Raw genomic sequence first — 26918 nt, 5'->3', positions numbered from 1 at the left:
GCAGCCCCGCCCGCCCGCTGGCTCACTCGTTTCCAGCCTCCTCCTCCGCCCCGCCTGCCGCGCTGCGCGCTTTGCCCTATCCCCTTCACTCTGCAGAGAGGCGGCCGCGTGGAGGACTCGCCACCCCGGTCTGGCCCGAGACTCCTCACGCAAGCTCTAGCCTGGCCGGACGCCGCCAGCGCCGCAGGTGCAGCCAGCGGCAGCGCGCAGGTGAGTCGGCCCCAGCAGCTCGGGAAGAGCAGGCGTCCAAAAAAGAAGGCAGCCGGGGTCAGACCTTCCAATGCTTCCAGGGTGGGACTCCCTGCTGGGCTTACTGCAGCCCCGGAGAGGAGGTGAGAATGAAATGCAACACCTGCCAGGAAAAGGACTTGGAGAGCCACTCTCGCCCTCTGCCTCTGGGACGAACCCCGGAGTCTGGAACAAGATCTTGGCCTTGAGGGACACGGTCTTGGCGCGTTTGGAGAGAAGACGCTGTTGATCAGGGACCACCCTCCTCCTTCTACAGCCCCCCCCCCCCCCAGTCTTTATTGATTTTAGAGAGAGAAGAAGGGAGGGGGATATGTGCCCTGATCAGATCGAACCCCAACCTTGGCGTATCAGGACGATGCTCTTACCAACTGAGCAACTCGGCCAGGGCACCGCCCGCAGTCTTTAAAACCTGCTCCAATGCCGGATCCCTGAGAAGGGGCAGAGCCTTGGGCTCGCTATTTTGTCACGAAGTTTAAGTTTGAAGGTAGGACCATTCCTTGGAGGGAGCCACCACTTGGTGGCTGCCATTCTGGATCATACTCGTTCACAGCTGTGTCCTGGAGCCGACATGGTGCTGCACACGCAGTGGGCGAGGGAGAAAGGCGGGGCACCCGGAGACGCCCTGGGCCCTCTGACTCACTTGGGGCTAGGCCAGAAGTCTTTCTTCCATCCCCCGCGCCCTTCCCCGAGCCCTGCGGGTGTGTTTTTGCTTCGTTGTAGCCCTGCCTTGGAGATGGTCCCTCTCTGCTGCCTGCTGTCACACATTCCCCCCGCACACGCGCGCAGGATGGCCTGGTCTGTGGTTGTCAGCACATGCTCCCCTGCCCTACAGCCGAATCCGCGGCTTTGGGTGCCATCCATTTATTCTAAAGCTTCCCGCTCCCCTACCCTCCCAAGACTGAGACCCAGCAGGCCACAGCACCAGCAGGATTTGGACCCCGCTGAGGCAGCTCAGTGTGCATAAATGAGCAGGCTCGCATGCTGATTAGGTTTAGGTGAGTAGTTGCCACGCCCTGTGGTGTTGGCCCTACACCCTGGACACCTGGCCGCTCCTCAAACCAGGCCTCAGCCCTGGAAGCCCCAGGATGAGCAGCAGACCAGTCTCTTTCTAGAGAACACCCTCACTTATTCAATGGCCCATTATAGAAGCACTTCCTCTGGGACCTCGACTCTCCTTGACCGTGGCCCTTCAGTGGGCCCAGCTAGGCGGACCCCAGGGACTGATGGATCTGAATGGATCCCACACCTGGGATACATCAGCCAGACTGGACAGGAAAACAATCAGAAGGCCCCAGTGGTCAGTGCATCACAAAGTGCAAAGCACAGGGTTCTGCGGAAATGGAGTTAAGGAGGACTCTCCTAGTCGGGCAGTTGAAGCAAAATAGATAATGAAGTGACAGCAAGGATTTGAAACCTGGTCTAGTCCAGGGGTCTCAAACTCGCGGCCCACGGGCCGCATGCGGCCCGCCGAACAATTTTGTGCGGCCCGCAGACTAATCCACGAAGTTCAAAATATTTTGGATAAAATTAAGTAAGCCTAGGGGCCTACTTGTATTTTTCATTTCTCTAGCATCCTAGCTAGATATTAGCTTAGTTAACAGCCGTTGTGATGCGAACTACAGTTTCTGGTCGTTTTGTGACACTGAGTAAACTGCATGTACGATTGTGCTTGTTGTACTGATTTTTTTTTTGTTTTCAACTGCAGTGAGAAAAGTGTTGCGTAACAGTTGCCTTTCGTAGACCTAGTGCAACCCGCCAAACGGCTGTGATCTTGCTCTGCAGCCCACATGCTGAGTTGAGTTTGAGACCCCTGGACTAGTCAATGCCAAAGCTGGTCTTAACCTCCCTATTATCAGCATAGCTGGCATAGAAAGCAATGTGAGCAACTGTAAAGGCCACCTTGGAACTCAGTTGAATTTAGTAACACAGCATTGATGCTGAGAATCAGAATGCCACCATCACCAGAGTGTGTCACCACACCCACAAAGCTGGCACTGGGCCCTGGAGAGCTGCTGCAGGAAAGGCCTGCCTCCATGCTCTGGTTTGCCAGGGAAACAATGACAACTACAAAAGTACGGTCTGTCTCACATCTGCTCTCCAAATTCTTAAAACCAAATTTGCATAACCAAACTTCTAGGGAATCTACAAATTGTAGTTGTTTGGATTTTTTTATTATTAAAAAAAAAAAAAGCTTTTATTGCCTGACCTGTGGTGGCGCAGTGGATAAAGCATCGACCTGGAACACTGAGGTTGCAGGTTCGAAACCCTAGGCTTGCCTGGTCAAGGCACATATAGGAGTTGATGCTTCCTGCTCCTCCAGAGTACCTTCTCTCTCTCTCTCTCTCTCTATCTCTCACTCTCTCCCTCCCCCCCACCTCTCTAAGATAAATAAATAATAATAAAAATATGCTTTAAAAAAACTCTTATTTATTAGGGCTTTAAAAAAGTTTTTAAGACAAAACAACTTTAATATTAGGTGCACAATACAGTCTCTTGCTGCAAACTGCTTTTCTTGACAAGTTATGAAGTATACCGCTCACAAAAATTGGAGGATATTTATCACTTCATATGAAGCAGTATAGTTCGAGGAGGTATGATTAAGGCTATATTACTGAACAGTGCTGGTCAATGTTACTCTATTTTTTGCCATGTTGCCACCTTTGTTTCCAATTTAATGACTTCTGCTATAGAATCAGATTAGTTTTTTTTAACTATGATTTAGTAACAACTGGGGTTCCCAATTTTAACCTCTTGGCAGCAAGATTCAAGTTTCCTCATTTGCACATTAGCACCTGAGTGTCCAGGGGTTAAATAGCCAGCAGGAGAGATACTGCACTCCTGATTGTAGCATTTGGCAGAACTGAAAGGAGTGGATGTTGTGCTACATTTTGAAGGGATTGTGGGCAACAGAAAAGACACCAGAAAAGAAAATGTCACATGAAATCTTCATAGTTTTGTACATATTGTCCATCACAATCACCATAATCTGCAAGGTTGTCTTTCATGGAGGTCTTTAATCTCCATCCAGGAACCACACATTTCTTTTCTCTTTTTTCTTTTTTCTTTCTTTCTTTTTTTTTTTTTTTTTTTTTTGCGTGGCTTAGCTTCTCTTTCTCATTACAAAGCACAGCCAATAAATTGGTAATCTTTTTCAAGTCATCAATTTTCAATGAAATACACACCTCTCTGAGCTAAGGCTTCCAAAAAACTGGCATAATACAGTGACTTTTCATACTGTATAATTTTGTCTTTTAGCAATTTTCCAAACTATGAATTCATCTCTTGGAGATGGGTTCATAGTATCTATTGTATACACTGTATTAGTAACACCAAAAGTTCCTTTTGCTAATTCGAGGTCTGATTCTTCCTGTAATTTCTTTAGCTGCAGTTTATCTGCTCATCGTTCTTCTGGTGTTAGCACTTTAGTTTCTTCAGGTTTTTCTAACCTTTTGAAAATTTCTTCTTGTCTTTTGCCATTCTTTCTCTTTTATCTTCTCTGTTATTTTTTTTTTCTGAAAATTTGATTTCTGCTTCCTCTTTCTTTTCCATTATCATTGTCATCCTAGTTAGCCGTTATTTTTTAATTTTTATTTTTATTTATTGACTTTAGTGAGGGAGAAAGAGAGAGAGAGGAACATCAAGCTGCTCCTGTATGTGCCCTGATTGGGCTCAAACCGGCGACCTCTGCGCTTCAGGGTGATGCTCTAACCGACCGAGCTGTCTGGCCAGAGCCACCCTAGTTATCTTTGATGTCCTTGTCAACGTCTTCACCTTCCCAGTGATCCCTGAAAACATGTCCACATCCCAGCAGTCGGAGTCCCCCGCCTTAGCAGCTAAGGTGAGTCACTGGATTTTCTTACAGAATATTTAAAGAGAGAGGAAAGGAGGGAGACAGAGAAAAACACCAATTTGTTGTTCCACTTATTTAGGCATTCATTGGTTGATTCTTGTATGTGCCCTGATGGGGGATCAAACCCACAACCTTGACATATCAGGATAATGCTATAACTAACTGAGCTACCTGGCCAGGGTTCAAAATAGTTTTTTGTTTCTTAGACTCTATAGTATAGGAAGACACTCTAGAACAGGGGTCCCCAAACTTTTTACACAGGGGGCCAGTTCACTGTCCCTCAGACCGTTGGAGGGCCGGACTATAAAAAAACTATGAACAAATCCCTAAGCACACTGCACATATCTTATTTTAATTTATTTATTTTTTTATTCATTTTATGGAGAGGAGAGGGAGAGACAGAGAGGAGAGACAGAGAGAGAGAAGTGGGGGAGGAGCAGGAAGCATCAACTCCCATATGTGCCTTGACCAGGCAAGCCCAGGGTTTCGAACCGGCGACCTCAGCATTTCCAGGTCGACGCTTTATCCACTGCGCCACCACAGGTCAGGCAACATATCTTATTTTAAAGTAAAAAAAACAAAACAGGAACAAATACAATATTTAAAATAAAGAACAAGTAGATTTAAATCAACAAACTGATCAGTATTTCAATGGGAACTATGGGCCTGCTTTTGGCTAATGAGATGGTCAGTGTCTGGTTCCATATTTGTCACTGCTAGCCGTAACAAGTGATATGACGCGCTTCCGGAGCCCTGACGCGTGCGTCCTGCATCGCTGCGCTTTGTGGCGCCACCACATACAGCACACAGGATGCATCCTGTGCTCTCTCACTGACCACCAATGAAAGAGGTGCCCCTTCCGGAAGTGCGGCGGGGGCCGTAGTTTGGGGACCCCTGCTCTAAAAGGTTATAGGAATTGTGGAAGGGACCCCTGTTGTCAAATGCCTTGTATTGTAGGGGCCTGAAGTGACCATTGTGTTTGACAATTGGAAAACCTAGGAGGCTTTTGAGACAGCTGTGTCAGTGCAGGGGTGGCGGGAAAACCAGACTGTATTGGGCAGAACAGTAAACAAGGCGGGAGGAGTGAGTTCAGTGGGTGTGGGTGGTTTGAGGGCTCTTGCAAATGCGAGAGGAGAGAGAGAGAGAGAGAGATAGCAGGTAGAAGGGCACATCCAGTTTCAAGGAGAGTTTCGGTTGATTGTTTTTCTAAGAGAGGTACAGAGCCCAACACGTTTATAGATGGAAGGGAAGGTGCCAACAGAAGAGAAAAGAAGGAGGAAGTGGATACTTGAGGATGAAGATCTTGGAGCTGGTCAGAGGGATGCTCCTGATGAATGGAAAGACGCTTATGATATTTTGCTAAAGTGATAAGAACATATTATGAAGCAAACATTGTATGATTCCTTTCCTGTTTTAAAACTATATTAGATATGCTGAAAATACTCAATGAGTTGTCCAACAGCCCTCACAGAGACAAAATTCAATTCCACTTTGCAAGCAAGGCTGCACCGCTGAGGTGGGGCAGCCCCAGCCAATGGCACAGGCTTGGGCAGAACGTGTCGTAGCTAGAGGGGCAGGAGGAGAGTGAGAGACCGGGGATGGAAGACAGCAGACCTATACTCTTACAGGCTATACAGGCATAGGCTGGCTTGCTCCCTAAACCTAGTGCTCAAGTCATGATCCTAACTCGGCCACCTCCCATCTGCTGAGGAACGGACTGCCAGCAGCTCTTCCAGAAGCAGCTTCAGAGGGCTCCTCATAGCATCTCCCCATCCCATCCGGCCACAGCATGAAAAAAATCACTAATGTGTTCATAGCACAGTCTATTTCTTATGCCAAACATATATATGCATAAACAGAACTATAAGCTAATATGTTCCATGGAATCCCAAGAAAATCATGTGTCAAAATGTTAATGGTATTTTCCTTAGTGATAAGAATTGAATTTAAGTTCTCTTTTCTTATTTTTTGTTTATTGTACTTTCTTTTCCACAACAATCTTGTATTACTTTTCAAAATTAATTTATTTATTTATTCATTTTAGAGAGGGGAGAGAGAAAGAGAGAGAAGGGGAAAGAACAGGAAGCATCAGCTCCCATATGTGCCTTGACCAGATAAGCCCAGGGTTATGAACTGGCGACCTCAGCATTCCAGGTGGACACTTTATCCACTGTTTCACCACAGGCCAGGCAGCTTGTATTACTTTTATAAATAGAACAGAAAACAATGAAGTTGTTTAAAAACATGCTAGTAGAGAATTGTCCTTGAATTATGAAATAAGTTGCTAAAAATAACTAAAATGTTGTATAAAATAATATGTGAGCAGAGCAAAAGGCAAGGAAAACTCAAGCATAAAAGCAGGGGCCTAAAGCAAATAAATAATAAAATCAGGGGCCAAGAGAAGTATGCAGATCACTAAAATCGGATTTGGACTCAAGGACTGGACGCATCTGAGTGTCTGGTTTTGTTAATATCTCAGGACTAACAGGACAGAAGGTAAAGCCTGTGCTCACCCTGAATCCTAATAGGAGACCCCTTCGAAGCTGAGACTCTGTAAGGCTACATTTTCAATATAAAGATGACCTAGAAATAAACTCTTCCATCCCTAGAGGACTACCACAAAAGCTGCCTTTCATGGATCCTGATACTAATCGAATTAGATTGGAGAGGGTTCTCTCTTGAGAATTTGTATCCACAAGCCAGCCCTCATATAGGTTTTTAGCTTGGATTCACATAATTAGGCACCACCTTCCCTCAAAGGAAAAAATAAAACTTAGAGCCAATAATATGATTAAAAATGGTCTCACTACTGACTGGTGGTGGCGCAGTGGATAGAGCGTCCTCCTGGAATGCTGAGGACTCAGGTTTGAAACCACAAGGTCACTCACTTGAGTGCTGGCTCATACGGCTTGAACACAGGTTCACCAGCTTGAGCAGGGGTGGCTCGGCTGGAGCCCCCCTTCTGCCCCCTTCAAGGCACAAATGAAAGGCAGTCAAGAACAGGTAAAGTACTGCAACTACAAGTTGATGCTTCTCATCTCCCTCCCTTCCTGTCTTGTCTTTCATTAAAATAAATAAATTAAATTAAATTAAATAGTCTCAGACTTTTAATGCCCCTAGGTACCTGACAGAACAGTGGAACTCAAAATTTGCCTTCGTCCTTGGCCTCAAAAAACTCTCACAGGTAATGTTCATAAAAAGTGAGCAGTCCCAAACAAAATACTTCACTAAATACACAAATAAACAAGGCAGTATGAGTAAGAACCAGGCAAAACAAGACATCAGATATGGACCCCCCTGCCCTGGCCAGTTGGCTCAATAGATAGTGTCAACCCAGAGTATGGATGTCCTGGGTTCAATTCCTAGTCAGGGCACACAAAAGAAGCGACCATTTGCTTCTCTCCCTCTCCCCCTTCTCTCCCTTTTCTCCTCCCACAGCCAGCAGCTCTCTTGGTTCGATCATGGGCCCCTCACTAAGGATAACTCGGTTGGTCTGCATGTGTCAGCCTCAGGCATTAAAAACAGCTCAGTTGATTTGAGCATCAGCCCCAGACAGGGGTTGCTGGGCGGATCCTAGTCGGGGTGCATGCAGGAATCTGTCTCACTATCTCCCTTCCTCTCACTTAAAAAAAAAGATTTGGACCCCCTCAAAACTTCAGATGTTAGAATAATCAGATATAGTATATCAAATAAGTATGCTTAATATAATATAATAAATAAAAGGGAGCTTTTATAATATGACAAAAGAGCAGACAGATGTGGAAAAAAAATTAATTCCTAGAAGTAGAAAATACAAAATTGAAATGTAAAATTCAATAGATAGATTTAACAGCTGATTAAATACAGCTTGAGCCCTGGCCTGTTGGCTCAGTGGTAGAGTGTCAGCCTGGCGTGTGGGAATCCCGGGTTTGATTTCCAGCCAGGGCACACAGGAGAAGCGCCCATCTGCTTCTCCACCCCTCCCCCTCTCCTTCCTCTGTCTCTTTCTTCCCCTCCTGCAGCCAAGGCTCCATTGGAGCAAAGTTGGCCCTGGGCACTGAGGATGGCTCTGTGGCCTCTGCCTCAGGCGCTAGAATGGCTCTGGTTGCAACAGAGCAACGCCCCAGATGGGCAGAGCATCGCCCCCTGGTGGGCATGCCGGGTGGATCCCGGTCGGGCGCATGCAGGAGTCTGTCTGACTGCCTCCCCGTTTCCAACTTCAGAAAAATACTAAATAAATAAATAAATAAATAAATACAGCTTGAAGGGATAATTAAGGACATGGGAGACAGAACAGAAGAACTTTCTTGAAATGTAGCCCAGAGATCCAAAGATATGAAAATATAAAGTAGAAGCTGACATGGATGATCGACCAAGAAGGACTATCATACATTTCATCATAATTCTAGAGAAAGAGTAACTAAAGAAGAGAGAAGAGGCATCATTTGCAAAAAGAGTGAAGGATGACTTTCTATAAATGATAAAGGACCATAATCCACAGAGTCAAGAAGTCAAAAAAATTTCAACTATGATAAAAAGAATGCACACCCAGAATCATCATAAACCACAGAACATAGCATATTAAATATTAAAATATTAGATAATATACTGCATTTTATAACATAATGGAAATGGAGTGTATAACTTCCAAACTATTAGAAAGATAACAATAAATCAGGAAAAAAAGTCAATCCAAAAGAAGGCAAGAAAGGAGAAACAAAAGAGAGAAAAGGGAATGGTGTTGGTGCCAACTTGGACTTGGTGAACATGTTAAGGACACTACTCTTTTAAGGATTCTTGCTGTATTGGCCAAGAGTTTGCTTAAAGGCTTTAATCACTGTAAAAAAAAAAAAAAAAAAAAAAAAATATATATATATATATATATATATATATATATCCGGATAAAGAAGATGTGGCACATATACACTATGGTATACTACTCAGCTATAAGAAATGATGACATCGGATCATCTACAACAAAATGGTGGGATCTTGATAACATTATATGGAGTGAAATAAGTAAATCAGAAAAAACCAAGAACTGCATGATTCCATACATTGGTGGGACATAAAAACGAGACTAAGAGACATGGACAAGAGTATGGTGGTTATGGGGGGGGGAGGGGGAAGGGGAGGGGGGCACAAAGAAAACTAGATAGAGGGTGACGGAGGACAATCTGACTTTGGGTGATGGGTATGCAACATAATTGAATGACAAGATAACCTGGGCATGTTTTCTTTGAATATATATACCCTGATTTATTGATGTCACCCCATTAAAATTAATAAAACGTTATGTATAAAAAAAAAAGCGAGCCCTGGCCGGTTGGCTCAGCAGTAGAGCATTGGCCTGGCGTGTGGGGGACCCGGGTTCGATTTCCGGCCAGGGCACATAGGAGAAGCGCCCATTTGCTTCTCCACCCCCCCCTCTTCCTCTCTCTCTCCCCCCTCCCGCAGCCAAGGCTCCACTGGAGCAAAGATGGCCCGGGCGCTGGGGATGGCTCCTTGGCCTCTGCCCCAGACGCTAGAGTGGCTCTGGTTGCAGCAGAGCGACGCCCCGGAGGGGCAGAGCATTGCCCCCTGGTGGGCAGAGCGTTGCCCCTGGTGGGCGTGCCGGGTGGATCCCGGTCGGGCGCATGCAGGAGTCTGTCTGACTGTCTCTCCCCGTTTCCAGCTTCAGAAAAAAAAAAAAAAAGCCAGAAAAGGCACGAAGTCTTTGCCACATCTACTGGGAGGATGTAGATTATTCTCAGCACTCAGACTCTCACTATCCCAGAAAATGTTAACATCACTCTGAAAGGATGCACAGTTATTGTGAAGTCCCCAGAGGCACCCTGCAGAGGGACTTTCGTCACACTGATATAGAGCTCATTCTCCTCGGAAAGAAAACCGACAAGTTGTAGGGAAACAGAAAGGAACTGGCCATGGTTCACACTGTCTGCAAGTCATGTACAGAACGTGATCACAGAGTGTTACACTGGGCTTCCGTGACAGATGAGATCTGCGTACTCTCACTTCCCGTCAATGTTGTTATTCAGGAGAATGGTTCTAGTGTTGAAATCAGAAATTTCTTGGGGGAAAAATACATCTGCAGGGTTTGGATGAGGTCGGGTATTGCTTGTTCAGTATCTCAAGCTAGAAAGACAAGTTGATTCTTGAAAGAAACAACTTTGAACTTGTATCAAATTCAGCTGCTTTGATTCAGCAAACCACAACAGTTAAAAACAGGGAAATGAGGAAATTTTTTTTTTTTTTGACACAGGATCTCTTTTACTTAATTTGGACAGTTGAAGCTACATTATTCATTAATTTGGCATTTTTCTCTGTTTTCTTTATTCTCCATAGTTCCTGTCTTTGTAGGTAGAATTGAGAGCCAGATGGCTTACCTTTTCTTTGATCGGTGGACTTGCATCAAGAACTGGTTTCTGAGAGAGGTGGAAGCCAACAGTCCTTGGTCTATTTGAAATTCAGTTTAGTCAAAAAATATTAAGAAAACCTGGGTAAATGCCTGAACCTTCCCAGGAAATTGAACTCTCTTCCGGGGTAAAGCTGTCATATGCTAACAGATTGTAACACTATGTCCAAACATGGAAATGAGGAAATTTTTGAGTGGTGTTTGTGTTTCAGAAAAAGGAACAGTTCAGCAGGCTGGTGAATAAGATCTAAGTTGTCCAGCTACAGAAATAGCAAGATGCTGAATGATTCCTCAGACTTATTTGCGATATTTTAAAGATGCAATAAAAGCCATTTGTGACTTTTTATCTTAAACTGATCATTTTTTAACTGTTTGGAAAGTAAACAGTTAAGTTCCTAGTAAGAAAGTAAAGGCATAAACCACAAGCTAAGGCCCTCTGTGGACTGCAGCTCCTGCTCCTGCCCAAGTTGCAGCCTGTCCTTCCTGCTGGTCTCCCTCCCAGAGTTCAGACTTGCCTGGCAACGCTCCACAAAGGCATAAGCCAATGCCTTGCAATGAATTTTAATGTTATCTCCTACTGTATCTCTTTCTCTGTTCAAGCCCGGACTGATACAGATTTTGGAAGTGATTCTAGAGAAGCAAGATCTTAAGGATGAGTTTTCTGAACAGGTTCTGGGTTTTCTGGAATTGGTTCTCATGCTTGATTAGATCTAAAGGCCTTAATGACTCCACTCAAGTGGTAGGTAAAGAGGATACTAACCATCCACGGAGCGTGCGATGTGGCGTTAGAGATATGAACAGCATCACATTCAGTACTCCTGGCAAGGCTTTGGCGACCATGTATATGATACCTTCAATCATTTTCGTCAAACTAAAAAGTATAATGAGATTGGCTGGTTGCTCTTCATTGTGCTGGACAAACTAGAAAAGAAAAAGATAACACCCTGGCCCTACAGCGCAGCTGGTTAGAGCACCATCCCGAAGCACAGAGGTGGTCGTGCAATCTCTGGTCAGGGCACACACAGGAACAGCGCGATGTTCCTGTCTCTTTCTCTCGCTCTGTCTCTCTTCCTCTGTCACTGAAATTAATAAATAAAAATTTTAAAAAAAGAAAAGAGAAAGATAGCTCAGGGCTTCAAATTCTCAGCTCAAAATCTTCACAAAATGATCCGAAAGCTTCAATGTCTCTCCAGAAAGAAACCCTTGTCTCCTGCAAGGACTGAAATTGCTGAAAACTGAACCCAGAATCTCATTCCGGGAGTGGCTACACTACAAGGCAAATTGAATTTCCAGCCTCAGGGGACGTCCCCTGTTACAGTGAGAATATTGATTAGGAAGGAATGACACCATGAAAGTTGGAATGGAGATGTGAGAAGACAGAGCTGTGGACATTGAGTTCCTGAATTCTGAAGCATCCCGGCCACTCCTGTTTGAGTGAACTAACCCTGCATCACCCGTGGAAATGGTAACGGCCTCTCCTGAGGTAGCTGCTTGGCGAGACAATGCTTATTCTCCTCAGGCCCCACCCCCACACCCTCCTTCGCTCCCAGACCTATAACTAGACTCCAGTCCTAGCAGGTCCCTAAAGATGAGGAACAAAGTATAACCCCCCACAAGGACTGAGTGATTTTCCCAATTTATACCAATAGAAATCCAGGGGACTCTAACGCTGGGATGTTAGTGTAGAGTTATAAGTAAGACCCACTCACTCACCCCAGACGGGTCCGGAGAACATACTTCTCATGGCAACACCCACCAAGTCCAGCACAGAGAAAAAGGACATGACCTTTCATGTAAACAAAAGTCTGGAAATACCTTTATAAAGAAATTTAAAGAGAGTTTGTAGAGATAATGATTTGCAAACTGGGAAATGTAGTTCTCGGTATGAACCAAGAATGCATTCCAAAATGGAGGGGATACGAACGGTTTAGAAAAGCAGAAGTTGCCAGGAGCTGTTGATTAAAGAGATGAGTTGCTAGGGGAAACAAGACCTTAAACTTATATCGGTTGTCTTCTGATTGGTGGGGGCAACTGGACTTTTGATGGCTGGCTGACCCAGTGACCAAGCAAGTGGGGCCATGAGGTGTAAACAATGGGTTAAACATTTATCAAATCCTAGTTTTGGCTCAGGCCTTGGAACAAAAAGTTGTCTTTGATCACACACAGTACAGGGAATACTTTTTGAACAGTGATGCAAGGAGTACAAGTTATTAAACAGTACAATGAGCACAGGGCAATGCTGGCTCTGCAGGCAGTGACAGAGCCCAAAAGGACAAAGTTCTGCTCTGCAGACAGCTTCAGAGCTCAAGCTGTAAAAATCCTAATATCGAGCCACAAATTATGAAATTTAAGTTCTTATAACTCCTTTCTTTTTTATATATATATTTTTTATTTGTTGATTTTACAAAGAGAGGAGGAGGGAAGCAAGACGTATCAACTCATAGCTGTTTCACCTTAGTTGTTCATTGGTTGCTTGTCATATGTGACTTGACGAGGTAAGCCAGGGTTTTGAACCAGTAACCTCAGCATTCCAGGTTGAAGCTCTGTCCACTGCACCACCTTGACCGGGCAACCCCCCCAGGCTTTTGAACCAGCAGCCTTAGCATCCCAGGTTGATGCTGTATCCACTGTCACCACAGGTCAAGCACTCTTTACTTCTTTACCAGTATTTTTCCTAGTTCCTCTGCTCTGACCAGCTTGTCACGTGCCCAACCCTAAATTAATTAGTGTGGCCATGGGATGGAAAATATTATTTGCCTTAAACCATTCAGGATCTCTCCCTTTGTTTAGGGATGGGATCAAATCCCAGGCCACATAACTGATGTCAATCATAAAACAAAAGTAAACTGGGTTTCCATCACCAAAAGTAGTTGCTTGAGAAAAAGAGAAGATTGCAATGTTGGCAGCAAGAATGGCACCAGATGTTATACTCGACCTTGGCTCAGCAACCTCTGTACTTTTTCTTACCTATTCTAGGTAAGACTCAAACTATAAGAATTTGTTGTTGTTTTGTGACAGACAGAGACAGAGAGAGGGACAGATAGGGACAGACAGACAGGAAGGGAGGGAGATGAGAAGCATCAATTCTTTGTTGCGGCACCTTAGTTGTTCATTCATTGCTTTCTCATATGTGTCGTGACGGGGGGGGGGTGGCTACAGCAGACTGTGACCTCTTGCTCAAGCCAGCAACCTTGAGCTCAAGCTAGTGAGCCTTGCTCAAGCCAGATGAGCCTGCACTCAAGCTGGTGACCTTAGGTTTTTGAACCTGGGCCCTCTGCATCCCAGTCCAATGCTCTATCCACTACGCCACCACCTGGTCAGGCTCAAACTATAAGAGTTTATTTAGAAAGTCAAAGAGGTAGAAGTGAGCAGTAGAAGAAATCAGTGTAGGAAACAAGTTACAGAGGCAAACAATGAGGGGAGCTTGGAGCTTAAGAGAGAGAAGGGTACAAGTAACATGCCTGGGGGAGAAGAGGAGGAGGACAGAAAAAGACTGGCGTACTCCAGAGAGGGAGAGCATGCTGGGTCCTCGTCCTTATGGGACCAGGACACTGGCCCAGAGCGGGTCTGCGTCAGGCCAGCCAGTAGTGTGTGGGTTCTTGACTTCATGTTGGAAAGATTTCACAACATGTATCCAGGTGATTTTGAGACTAAATGTATTACAGCTTGGAACAGTGCAATGAAGGAAGGGCTTAGGATAGAAGAAGAAACAGGAGAGAGTCTGGGCAGGCTGCTTTGGCTTTTTAGAAATACAGGAAAGAAGTAGGCCAAGCTGAGATAATATGAACTCATTGAGAAGTAAAAGTCACAGCAACCGAAGTAAGCCAAGGCTGGCTGCTGTTAGCTCACTGGCAAGTCAGAGAAAAAGGGAGCCTTGGAGACAGGCTCAGGGGTTCATCCAGGACAGGCTGCTGCTGCCAATGCCCCACTGGTTGCAAGTCTCGTGAGAACCCTTAGAGTTTAGGAGGAGAGCAAAGACACACGCTTAAGGGAGAATAGTGCGGTTGTGCTCTAGAGAGAGCACTCACTGGGTCCTGAATCCTGAGGCTTTTTATCCTTCTTTGGCCGTGGAAATCCTAGGGGAGGTCTCAGGGCAGGGTCTTAACAGAATACTCATTAGCTTTCCAGGTGTGTCCTTCAATACGTGGAGAAATATTTATCAAAATGTATGCATAGAAGGGTAAGGGTTGTTTTCTGGTTAGTTTCATTTTTAAAGAACTTGATTGAAGAGGGACCCAGACTAAGGCTGATCTGTCCTGGGAAGGTCTGGAAATGTGTGGACCATTTGCTTCTAATTGTCCTTGGTTAGCTAGCTGTGAATTGCTCAAATAGTTTGGCCTTGTTTAATTATTTTGTCTCAGTTTCCCTTATTCCAGTTTCCTGGGAATTTCCCCAGCTTCGTACTGTCCTGCCTCACTCAAGGTTTTTAAGGGTGAGATCTTAGGGGGGTCCTAGGGGAGGATCTCAATAGAATATCCCTCAGTTCTCCAGGCGCGTCCCCTTCAGGGCTGTGGTCTCCACTGGTTGGTCTGCACCAGGGCAGGGGTCATTAGTGCAGCTGGTCCTGTGGTCAGCCGGCATTGCTTGTCTGGTTTTGCTGCTTTTCTAGGCCTGGAGCTGAAACACTAAATAGAGGCCTAGATGTGTTTGATGTGATTCATAACCTTATTGTCTTGGTAGTTTAATGCTTAAGGGCTATTCTGCAGTCTTTTTATTTGTTCCCTCTCTAAAAGGGTATAACCTGCATGACTAGCAACATGCCAGGGGAGGAAAGGTCAGGGCAGGGTCCATACCACATGCCCATCAATATGAAAGGCTGGGGGGTCTAAACTATGTGACCAGCAATAGCTGGGGCAGAAAAGGCTACCCTGGGAGCGAGGTCATTGTTTTCCCAGTTTTGCCTGTTGCTAGGCACCTGGGACTTTCCACCCCGAGTGACTTTCTATCCCTGGCCCATCGCGCTGCTCTGCTCATGTCTGTGTAACTGCCTGCCGCAGAAGGCACAGCAACCTCAGACTGGTGAGTTGTACATGGAAGCTCTGTATACTTAGTGCCCTCCATGCATCAGCTCTTTAAGTCTCCCTTAACCCCATGAGGTTGATATTGTCATCTGACTTTCCCAGTGAGGAACCTTACATTTAGGGATAGAAGCAGCTGGCCCAAGGTAACACAGCTAAAAATGGCAGAGTTGGGATTTGAATTAGGCCTGCAGAACGCCAGAGTTCATGCCCACCATCCTGCAGTAGTATAACTGGCTGCCAATGAGGGAAAATACTGTGACTCAACCCATTGCATCGCAGCACTAAGTTTGGCCTTACCTTGTATCTGAAAACTCCACTTTGCCTGACCAGGCAGTGGCGCAGTGGATAGAGCATCAGACTGGGATGCAGAGGACCCAGGTTCAAGACCCTGAGGTCTCCAGCTTGAGCTCAGGCTCATTTGGTTTGAGCAAAAAGCCCACTAGCTTGAACCCAAGGTCACTGGCTTCAGCAAGGGGTTACTCAGTCTGCTGAAGGCCCACGGTCAAGGCACATATGAGAAAAGCAATCAATCAACAACTAAGGTGTTGCAACGTGCAATGAAAAACTAATGATTGATGCTTCTCATCTCTCTCCGTTCCTGTCTGAATGTCCCTGTCTATCCCTCTCTCTGACTCACTCTCTGTCTCTGTAAAAAATAAATAAATAAAATTAAAAATGAAAACTCCACTTTAAAAGTCAGGATATTCATGGGCTCTGGAAAGACAATCTGTACAGTTCAGCTGGAAAGTTTAAGCAAAAGCTGCAAAACTTATCTTCCATATTCTATGAGGTTTTAGTGAGTATTGTCAACATATGAAATGTCCAAGCCTGTGAAAAATTTTTATAAGATTTTATTTGAGCCAAACTGATTACAATTGATGGAAAGTAAGATGCTCCAAAGAAATGACAGCTTACAGTTCCTTTTATGCATTTGTAATTAAAGAGGGAATTAAAGGAAGATTAAATGAAAGCAGGAGGAAGCAAGGCAAGGGTTGTATTGTAGGACAGTGAACAAGGTCATATGCTGCAGAGAGTGGTTACACCTTGGAGGGGCATTTCTTCTGATGTTTCGAAGATGTGTTAACCTAGATGCACAAAGACAATGGGTAGGAATTTATAATGTATTACAGTACCCCTTTTCCATCCTTCTCAACACCGGCCAGATTCCTGTTCTGTTGCTTCACTTGTCTTGTTTCTTCCGTTATGATATATCGCACTTAATAACAATAGTTGTTTAAGGTCAGGTTTTAAAATCTCAAAGTCAAGTTTGCCAGTTCTATCCCCAAGTGTTGGCAGAGGGGAAGAGAAGTCAGGAAATGGTCACCATATGTATTTCTGGAGGAGTGACAGACTTGTAAAACTTGTTTTTCTATTCATCAGAAATGATATATAGGTGCTGATGTACAGGTCCACTAAGCAATGGGCTCAGATTCTTATTGCTCTTTGAGTCAAGGAAGTAACAATCCCTATCAACAGTTATATAAAGAATAATGGCCTGACCAGGCAGTGGCGCAGTGGATAGAGCATCGGACTGGGGATGCGGAAGGACCCAGGTTTGAGACCCCGAGGTTGCCAGCTTGAGCGCGGGCTCATCCAGTTTGAGCAAAAACTCACCAGCTTAGACCCAAGGTCACTGGCTCAGCAAGGGGTTACCCAGTCTGCTGAAGGTCCGCAGTCAAGGCACATATGAGAAAACAATCAATGAACAACTAAGGTGTCGCACAAAAAACTGATGATAGATGCTTCTCATCTCTCTCTGTTCCTGTCTGTCTGTCCCTATCTATCCCTCTCTCTGACTCTCTCTCTGTCCCTGTAATAAAAAAATAATAATAATGGCAGCATGAGAGATACTCTTGACCTCTCCCCTTGAAATTTCAACAAATTGAACAACTATATGGGAACCCCAGCTGGGCTCGCAGGCACACCTGAAAGATCTGCCACCAAATTGACTAAAGGAAGAAGAAATCTAATACCATAGCTACACAAGATAGACAAGCAGTTCAGAAAGAAAATGAAAAATCTCCAGAAAGCTATCTCAATCACATGGAAACATTGGAGTTAAATGATAACGAATTCAAAATTGAAGTTCTGAAAATACTCAATGAAATGAGAGAAAACACTGATAGGCAATTTTATGAGCTCAAAAAGCAAATTAATGAACAAAATGAGTACTTTACCAAGGAGATTGAAACTTGAAAACAAAAACAGCCTGACCAGGTGGAGGCACCTGACTGGGACACAGAGGACCCAGGTTCGAAACCCCGAGGTCACTAGCTTGAGTGCGAGCTCATCTGGCTTGAGTGCAGGCTCACCAGCTTGAGTGCAAGGTCGCTGGCTTGGGCACAAGGTTGCTAGCTTGAGCAAGGGGTCACTTGCTTCACTGGAGCCCCCTGTTCAAAGCACATATAACAAAGCAATCAATGAACAACTAAGGTGCTGCAATGAAGAATTGATGCTTCTTATCTCTCTCCCCTCCTGGCTGGCTGTCTCTATCTACCCCTCTCTCTGTCTTTTCCTGTCTTTGTCACACACACAAAACAAAGATGAAGAACTCAATACAGTTGTCCCTCGTCTATTGTTCCAGAACCCCCTGTGAGAGGCAAAAATTTGCTAAGTAGCGACCTTATATTTAATTTACTATTTATATATATTTTTAAGGCTTTATAAACTCTCCCCACACTCATAAACCTTTTCCACATTCTTATAAACACTTCCTATGCTCTTAAACACTTTCTACACTCTTAAACTTATGTAATTTTAACAACATATAAAATTCTATATGGGTACTCACCAGTGAATATACAGTAATATTCTTTTAATATTTTTTATCTTGTTTTCATTTTTTAGGCTAGAAAATACTTATTTTACCTCAAAAATAATTAAGATAATAAATATATAAAAATACCTATATACTGCAAAATCCCATGATATAGTGAAAAATCTGTGATACAAAATTAGATATATACAATACACAATGAGTCTGTGAAAAGTGAACCATGATATGGTGAGGGATGAGTGTATATCAAACTAAAAAGCTTCTGCACAGCAAAAGATACCAACAACAAAACAAATAGGCAGCTCTGGCCGGTTGGCTCAGTGGTAGAGCATTGGCCTGGCGTGCAGAAGTCCTGGGTTCAATTCGCAGCCAGGGCACACAGGAGAGGTGCCCATCTGCTTCTCCACCCATCCCCCTCTCCTTCCTCTCTGTCTCTCTCTTCCCCTCCCGCAGCCAAGGCTCCATTGGAGCAAAGATGGCCCAGGCGCTGGGGATGGCTCCATGGCCTCTGCCTCAGGTGCTAGAGTGGCTCTGGTCACAACAGAGCGATGCCCCGGATGGGCAGAGCATCGCCCCCTGGTGGGCGTGCCAGGTGGATCCCGGTCGGGCGCATGCGGGAGTCTGACTGCCTCCCCGTTTACAGCTTCAGAAAAATACAAAAAAAACACACAAACAAAAAAAAAACTAAATAGGCAGCCAACCAAATGGGAGATGATATCTGTAAGCAACAGCTCTGATAAAAGGTTAATATCCAAAATATACAAAGAACTCACAAAGCTCAGCAACAAACAAGCAAACAATCCAATTAAAAAATGAGGAGAGGACCTGAACAGACACTTCTCTCAAGAAGACATATAAATGGCCAACAGATATATGAAAGGATGCTCATCTTCACTAGCTATTGAGAAATGCAAATCAAAACTACAATGAGATACCATCTCACACCTGTTAGATTGGCTGTTATTAACAAGACAGGTAATACCAAATGTTGGGGAGGCTGTGGAGAAAAAAGAGCCCTCATTCACTGCTGGTGGGAATGCAAATTAGAACAACCATTATGGAAGAAAATATGACAGTTCCTCAATAAATTAAGAATAGAACTACCATATGACCCAGCAATCCCTCTACCCCCAAAACTCGAAAACATTGGTTCATAAAGACACATGCACTCCCACATTCATCGCAGCATTATTCACCATGGCCAAGCCATAAGAAATGATGACATAGTTACATTTATGACAACATGGATGGACCTTGAGAACATTATACCGAGTGAAATAAGTAAATCAGAAAAAGCTAAGAACTGTATGATTTCACACATAGGTGGGATATAAAACTGAGACTCATGGACATAGACAAAAGTGAAGTGGTTACCAGGGGAGGGAAATGTGGGGGGACGGTGGGGGGAAGGGAGTAAAGAGGGAAAAATATAAGGTGATGGAAAATGATTTGACTTTGGCTGATGGGTATACAACATAACCAACAATTCAAGTGCTATAGAGATGTTTACCTGAAACCTATATACTCTTATTGATCAATGTCACCCTGTTAAATTTAATTTTCTAAATAAAAATTTTTTAAAAGAGTTATATAAGTAAGTGTCTTAGTCTGTTTGGGCTGGGTGGCTTATAAACAAGAGAAAATTTTTTTTGTTTGAGAAATGGATTATTTATTTTTATTTAGAAATTTAAATTTAGGCCTGACCTGTGGTGGCGCAGTGGATAATGCATGAACCTGGAATGCTAAGTTTACCTGTTCAAATCCCTGGGCTTCCCTGGTCAAGGCACATATGAGAAGCAACTACTATGAATTGATGCTTCCCATTTCTCCCTCCTTCCTTTCTCTCTCTCTCTCCTCTCTCTAAAATCAATAAGTTAAATCTTTAAAAAAGAGAATTAAATTTAGCCTGGCCAGGTGGTGGCGCTGTCTATAGAGCATCACCTTGGGGTGCTGAGGACCCAGGTTTGAAACCTCATGGTCACCAGCTTGAGTGTGGGCTCTTCCAGTTTGAGCACAGGCTCACCAGCTTGAGCATGGGGTCACTGGCTTGAGTGTGGGATCATAGACATGATCCTATGGTCAATGGCTTAAGCCCAAAGGTTGCTGGCTTGAGCAAGTGGTCACTGGCTCAGCAAGAGCCCCCCAGTCAAAGCACATATGAGAAGCAATCAGTGAACAACTGAAGTGCCACAACTATGAGTTGATGCTTCTCATCTCTTGCCCTTCCTGTCTATCTCTCTCTCTCTGCCTATTGATAATAATAATAATAATTTAATGGGGTGACATTGATCAATAAGAGTACATAGGTTTCAGGTAAACATTTCTATCGCATTTGAGCTGTTGATTGTGTGTGTGTCCATCACCCAAAGTCAGATAATTCTCCATCACTGTGTATTTGTCCCTTTACTCCCCTCCCCACTACCACCCTCCCCCTGGTAACCACTTCACTTTTATCTGTGTCCATGAGTCTCATTTTTGTATTCCACCTAAATGTGAAATCATACAGTTCCAAACAAGAGAAAGTTATTTCTCACAGCTCGGAGGGTGGGAAGTCCAGGATCAAGGTGGCAGCGTGGTGAAGGACCTCTTCCTGGTTCAGAGCCAGCACTTTCTGGCTGTGTTCTCACATGGTGGTCGGAGTGAGGGGGCACTGTGGAGGCTTGTTTATAAAAACACTCTCCCTTTCAGGAGGGCTCTACCCTCATGACCTAATCACATCCCAAAGGCCCCATTTCCTGATACCTTTACATCAGGCATTAGGATTTCAGTGTACGAATGCAAAAGGAGAGACACAGACATTTAGACCCTAGCAGTAAGCTCCCATATCTCTGAAAGGTAGATTTCATGATAGGTTCCACAGTGTGTGAAAGGTGGAGGGAGTGATTGAAAACGACAGCAGAATGCAGTGCGTTTTTGCAGAGAATTGGATGAAATCTATTGAGGGTTCCCAAGCTGTCAGAACTGCAAGAGACAGGCTGCCACGCTTGCCTGTGGAGAGGAGCTGTGAGCAGGATTGGGGCTGCGAGACCCAGATTTGGAGGGCACCCTAATCCTACTTGCAAATGTTACACTTACACACTTAGCAAAATGTCACACTAGCAAATATCATATTTAGCAAACAAACATCACGTTTAGAAACTTAGCAAATGATTAGCAAGTAGCCAGGTTACACAACAGAAGTCTCAGTTTCCCCATTGGTAAAATGTCCCAGATTGTGGAAAGAATTAAATGAGATATGCATATGATCTTTCTGGCTCTTAACAGGCACTTAGTAAATAGCAGCTGTTATTATTATCATTGTAATTGTACATTGTTCCATTTTGAGGTTTTGTTTAGATGATTAAATGTATTGTTATTTTCACTATAATAACTAACAAATGTTATCCTTGGCAGATGCAGACCTGTGGATCCAGAATAGCATCTGTAGTAGCTGAGAAGTCATTCTAGGCTCTTGGCCCAGTGTCCTGGCAGCAATTTGGTCTGAAGATGGCGTCCAGGGTGCTGTGGGGCAGCCTCAGCCTGCTCCGCCTGGCGTGGTGTCTCCTTCCACAGTCAGGCTACGTGCACCCTGATGAGTTCTTCCAGTCACCCGAGGTCATGGCAGGTAAAGCACCCCGTTTGTGGTTAAGTCAAAGCAAAGTCTGGATTGGAGCTAACTGGGTATTTAGTGGGGAAGGGGAAACATGTCTGTGCCAATGAGCAGTAAACCCACGAGCCCCTCTGAAATAAGAACTTGGGAGTGAGGACTCCTTCCTGCGTGGTGGCACTGACCTTCTGGACAACACTAATGAAATGCCAGCCTCTTTGATATTTTTCTGCTTGGACCGACAGTACTGGTTATTTGGAGGAAAGGCTGTTTTGTACTTCTCAGTGAAAGAATCCAAGTTGGACTTCCCCAGGAGCGGGGAAAACTAACACAGTGTTGTAATCTGAGATAATGAAACTTTTCTTCTCTAGACTTCCATGAGGGCCGCCGAGGGAACCCAGCTCACTTGTTATGAATGCTCACTTGTTAGTATTTACCTCCTAGGTAGTGTAGGACACATCAGAGAATGGTTGCGCAGGACCTTGAGTCTTTTCAAATGCTGTGGGCTCAAGGCTTCCTCTTCATGGTTCAGTGTGTCTGCTTGAGCTCCCAGCCATCACGTCTAACACCAAGTTTTTCAAGCCATTAAAGAAGAGATGGGCCCTGGCCGGTTGGCTCAGCGGTAGAGCATCGGCCTGGTGTGCGGGGGACCCGGGTTCGATTCCCGGCCAGGGCACACAGGAGAAGCGCCCATTTGCTTCTCCACCCCCCCCCTTCCTCTCTGTCTCTCTCTTCCCCTCCCGCAGCCAAGGCTCCATTGGAGCAAAGGTGGCCTGGGCGCTGGGGATGGCTCCTTGGCCTCTGCCCCAGGCACTAGAGTGGCTCTGGTCACGGCAGAGCGATGCCCCGGAGGGGCAGAGCATCGCCCCCTGGTGGGCAGAGCATCGCCCCTGGTGGGCGTGCCGGGTGGATCCCGGTCGGGCACATGCGGGAGTCTGTTTGACTGTCTCTCCCCGTTTCCAGCTTCAGAAAAAAAAAAAAAAAGAGAGATGGACATGCCCGCTCTCTTATGCATTTTTTTAATAATTTTATTTTTTAATGGGGTGACATCAATAAATCAGGTCTTATGCATTTTTGAGTCACGTACCTTTTGCCCATTTTCATCCCATTAGTGAGAATGTATTACATGACCACACCTACCTGCAAAGGAAGCTGAAAAACATAGTCTTTACACCTACCCAAATGTCCTGCTAAAGAGACTAAGGAAGACGAGGGAAAGGATATTGGGAAGACATTCAGCTATTTCTGCCACAGGCTCAACAAGTAGATTTAACTCGAAAGGTCCAATCTTCTTTTCTACACTTTTTAAAACCTGAACAGGAAAAAGCAGCCAGATCAATCTGATCTTAGATTTTCATTTTCACCTGACCTGTGGTGGCACAGTGGATTAAAGCATCGACCTGGAACGCTGAGGTTGCTGGTTTGAAACCCTGGGCTTGCCTGGTCAAGGCACATATACGAGTTGATGCTTCCTGCTCCTCCCTCGTTCTCCCTCTCTCTCTTCTCTCTAAAATGAATAAATAAAATCTAAAAAAAAAAACTCTTAAAAAGATTTTCATTTTCCCTTTTACCATCTGACATCAAGAGAGAAAATGGCTAAAAGGCTGGAGAACTAAGTAGGAGAAACAAAGAGCCCTAAACAAACCCAGCGAAGTTATCAAGCATAAGTTGTGGGCTTGGAGCTGAGATGCAGGAACTAAGAGTTTGTTTCCTTCACCCCCACTCATCAGAGCTCTGGGACTCGGGGCACAGGATCACAGACCAGGCCCAGGCAGCAAGTATTCTTTTAATTACCTAAGCACTGCTTGAATATATTCTTCTTATAAAAAAAAATATCATAGACAAACTAAGGTCACTTTTGACCATAGCTACAATTGCTCATTCCCTTTCCCCTGCTCACACTGCCTCTGCTGCGTAACAGTCCTAATTACAGCGATGCGTCTTTGACTCTGACTTCGGAGACTTGAAACCCTGAGGAGAGGAGTGGAACCTCCCCCTGCTCCTCCCCACTCACCCTGTGCAGGGCACATTGCCGTCTCCAGTCCCAGGTGTGGTTGCTCCAGCCCCCTTCACAGGTGGGGCCTCAGCAGGGCTGAACTCCCCTACATTCGTTTCTGTTGATGCACAGCAAATCACCACAAACCTAGCAGCATAAAACTGTTCACAGATCTGAAAATTAGAAGTCTGGCATGGGCTCTCTTCTCAGGGCATCACAATGTTGAAATTAAAGTAGGGGGTGAGCTGAGTTCTTGTCTGGAAGCTCTTGGGGGAAAACTGCTTTCCAAGCTCATTCTTCTTGTTGAAAGAAGTTACTTTATTTCGGCTATGGACCTAAGGTCCCCATTTCTTTGCTGGCTGCCAGTCAAAGGCTGCTCTCAGCTCCTAGAGACTACCCACATGCCTTGCCACTGGCTCCCTCCATCTTAAGACAGCAATAGTGCATCAAACCCTTCTCATGGCTTGAGTCTGATGTCCTTCTCTGTCACCAGCTGGAGAAACGCTCCGCTTTTAAAGGGCTCATGTGATTATGTAAGCCCCATCTGGGTTATCTCTCTATCTTATGGTCAGTTGTTCCCTGCAACATAACCTCATCACAAGGGTAAAATCCATCATCTTCACTGTCGTAAGGATTATGCGGGGAGTGTACATTAGGGTGTTAGAAAATCTTGGGGGCCATCCTAGAATTTTGTCTACCATATTCTCTGAGCTTGGAACTAGTGCACCTCTGCTTCTCTCTCTCTGCAGAGGACATCCTGGGCATAGAGGCCGCCCGGCCCTGGGAGTTTCATCCCAGCAGCTCCTGCCGCACGGTGGTCTTCCCACTGCTGACCTCTGGCTCTGCCTTCTGGCTGCTCAGGCTCTGGGAAGAGTTGGGACCATGGCCTGGCCTGGTGAATGGCTACATGCTGCTGGTGGGGCCCCGGCTGCTCCTCACGGCCCTCTCCTTCGCCCTGGATGTGGCTGTGTACCACCTGGCTCCACTGTGGAGGGCGGAGCGCTGGAACGCCCTGGTCCTGCTGGCTGGTTCCTACGTTACCCTGGTCTTCTATACAAGGACCTTCTCCAATGCCATCGAGGGACTGCTTTTCACGTGGTTGCTAGTACTGGTATCCCCCCGCATAGCTTGGAGCGCTACAGCCAAGACGCCTGCTCCAGGCCCCTGGTGGCGCAGCTGGCTTCTTGGGGGCATTGTGGCTGCTGGCTTCTTCAACCGGCCCACATTTCTAGCCTTTGCTCTGGTCCCCATCTCCCTCTGGGGCATTTGCGGAGCCACAGACCCCGCCTTCAAGTCCCTGACCAAGGCAGCCCTGGGGCTCCTCCCAGGAGCAACCCTGACAGCAGCAGTGTTTGTGGCTGCGGACAGCTGGTATTTCTCCAGTCCGTCTGGATCCAGTACCCTTGTCCTTACACCTGCCAACTTCTTGCGCTACAACCTGGATCCTCAAAACCTGGCGAGGCACGGCACACACTTCCGGCTCACTCACCTGGCGGTCAACGGCTTCCTGCTCTTTGGGATGCTGCATGCCCAGGCCCTGAAGGCTGGGTGGCAACAGCTGCAAGTCTGCCTCCAGGCCTCTGTACAAATGGGCTTCCTGAGGGTGCTGGATGCCAGGAACCTGCTGTCCAGCCCCAGATCTCACCTCCTGCTCCTCTACTTCATGCCCTTGGCCCTCCTCTCTGCCTTTAGCCACCAGGAGGCTCGGTTCCTGATCCCCCTTCTGGTCCCCCTCGTCCTGTTTTGTAGTCCACAGACCCACCCTGTGCCCTGCAAGGGCACCCTGGTCCTTTTCAATGCCCTTGGTGCCCTATTCTTTGGCTGCCTGCACCAGGGGGGCCTAGTGCCTGGCCTGGAGCACCTGGAGCGGGTGGTTCATGCACCTGTGCTCCCAAGTGTGCCCATCCATTACACACTGCTCTTCACCCACACCTACATGCCCCCCCGGCACCTCTTACACCTCCCAGGGCCGGGCTCACCTGTGCAGGTGGTGGACATGGGTGGCACTGAGGACCAGGCCCTGTGTCAAGCCCTGAAAAACTTCACCAGACAACCAGTCTGCCAGGTGGCTGGTGGGCCGTGGCTCTGCCGCCTTTTTGTGGTGACCCCTGGTACCACCAGGCCTGCCATGGAGAAGTGCAACTTTCCCCTCAATAGCGAGACACTTGTGTTTCCCCACTTGACCTTGGAGGACCCACCTGCCCTGTCCTCCTTGCTGAGCGGGGCTTGGAGGAATCACCTCAGCCTTCACATCCTGGAGCTGGGGGAGACGCCTGACAACATGACGGAAAGTCTACCGCCATAGGTGAAGGCACCGCCGCACCTTCTGTGTGGGTAGCGGGGCTGGGACAGAGCCCTGGTTCTCTTCCTCTCCTTTCCCTTCCGGAACTCCCACCACTGCCTCCTCGACACACCCCTCAACTGCTTTACCTTCTGGGTGATCTGGCACTCTTTTTCCTCAAAGACCAAAGATCTGACCGGTCATGGTCCTGATGCCAAGATCTCCAGAGAACCTGGTATAACCAATGGCCCTTAACGTCTGTTCCTGTCCTATTCCTTCCAGCCACTGTGATGTTTTAAAGGTATGGTAGATAGCACCTGGTTGTGAAGAGACAATGATCTGCTAATGACATTCCTGAATGACCTCCAGACCTTCCAGGATGCCTTAACTCTTGTGGTCATGACAACCCTCTGGCTTCCTAGACATCTAGAAGGAGGCAGTGTGGGGATGTAGACAGAGCAGGTGGTTCAGATTCAGGGTCCCTGGTCCCCTGGCTGTGTGATCTTAAGAAAGCACCCTCCCCTCACTCAGCCTCAGTTTCCCAACCTGTACAATGGATCAAAGGATCTCTGACGTGTCTGCCAGCCAAGCCTGTGTCATTCTTGGGTCTGCAGTACATGTCTCGTGGCTGGACAGAGATGTCTCTCCCAAGACTCTTTAAGCATAAAAGTGGTGTGGTGGTGTATTTAATTGCACTTTGATGCCTGCTGTCTTAGTGTTTATTACTATAAAAAAAATAAGAAGTAGTTCTGGAGTATTTCTCTA

General features: G+C 45.9%; 1 protein-coding gene and 1 pseudogene across 5 annotated transcripts; one reads left to right on the top strand and one right to left on the bottom strand.

The window, feature by feature from the left end:
* PIGZ (phosphatidylinositol glycan anchor biosynthesis class Z) lies at positions 1–26918 on the top strand. Of its 5 annotated transcripts, none has more exons than XM_066240971.1 (4): positions 1–210; positions 3945–4087; positions 21684–21894; positions 24622–26918. In XM_066240971.1, the coding sequence occupies exons 3-4, from the start codon at positions 21777–21779 to the stop codon at positions 26175–26177; spliced, it is 1674 nt and encodes a 557-aa protein (XP_066097068.1). In that variant the 5' UTR covers positions 1–210; positions 3945–4087; positions 21684–21776; the 3' UTR covers positions 26178–26918. The 5 variants fall into 5 exon arrangements, with proteins under 5 accessions (XP_066097068.1, XP_066097065.1, XP_066097069.1 ...); XM_066240968.1 differs by having other exon boundaries at positions 3860–4087; XM_066240969.1 differs by lacking the exon at positions 1–210 and adding an exon at positions 242–733 and having other exon boundaries at positions 3860–4087.
* Positions 2708–3798, bottom strand: LOC136311690 (eukaryotic translation initiation factor 3 subunit J-like; annotated as a pseudogene).

Source organism: Saccopteryx bilineata, chromosome 8 (assembly GCF_036850765.1).
Source record: "Saccopteryx bilineata isolate mSacBil1 chromosome 8, mSacBil1_pri_phased_curated, whole genome shotgun sequence".
In the NCBI taxonomy this organism is placed as follows: Eukaryota; Metazoa; Chordata; class Mammalia; order Chiroptera; family Emballonuridae; genus Saccopteryx; species Saccopteryx bilineata.
Note: the sequence above shows the minus strand (reverse complement) of the source record. Positions and strands in the feature narration are given on the sequence as shown.

Bases quoted from the DNA above. Each gene is read 5' to 3' on its own strand.
- PIGZ (XM_066240972.1), top strand. From the start codon at position 21,777: ATGGCGTCCAGGGTGCTGTGGGGCAGCCTCAGCCTGCTCCGCCTGGCG. The intron at 21,895-24,621 runs GTAAAGCACCCC...CTCTCTCTGCAG, and splicing joins GTCACCCGAGGTCATGGCAG to AGGACATCCTGGGCATAGAG.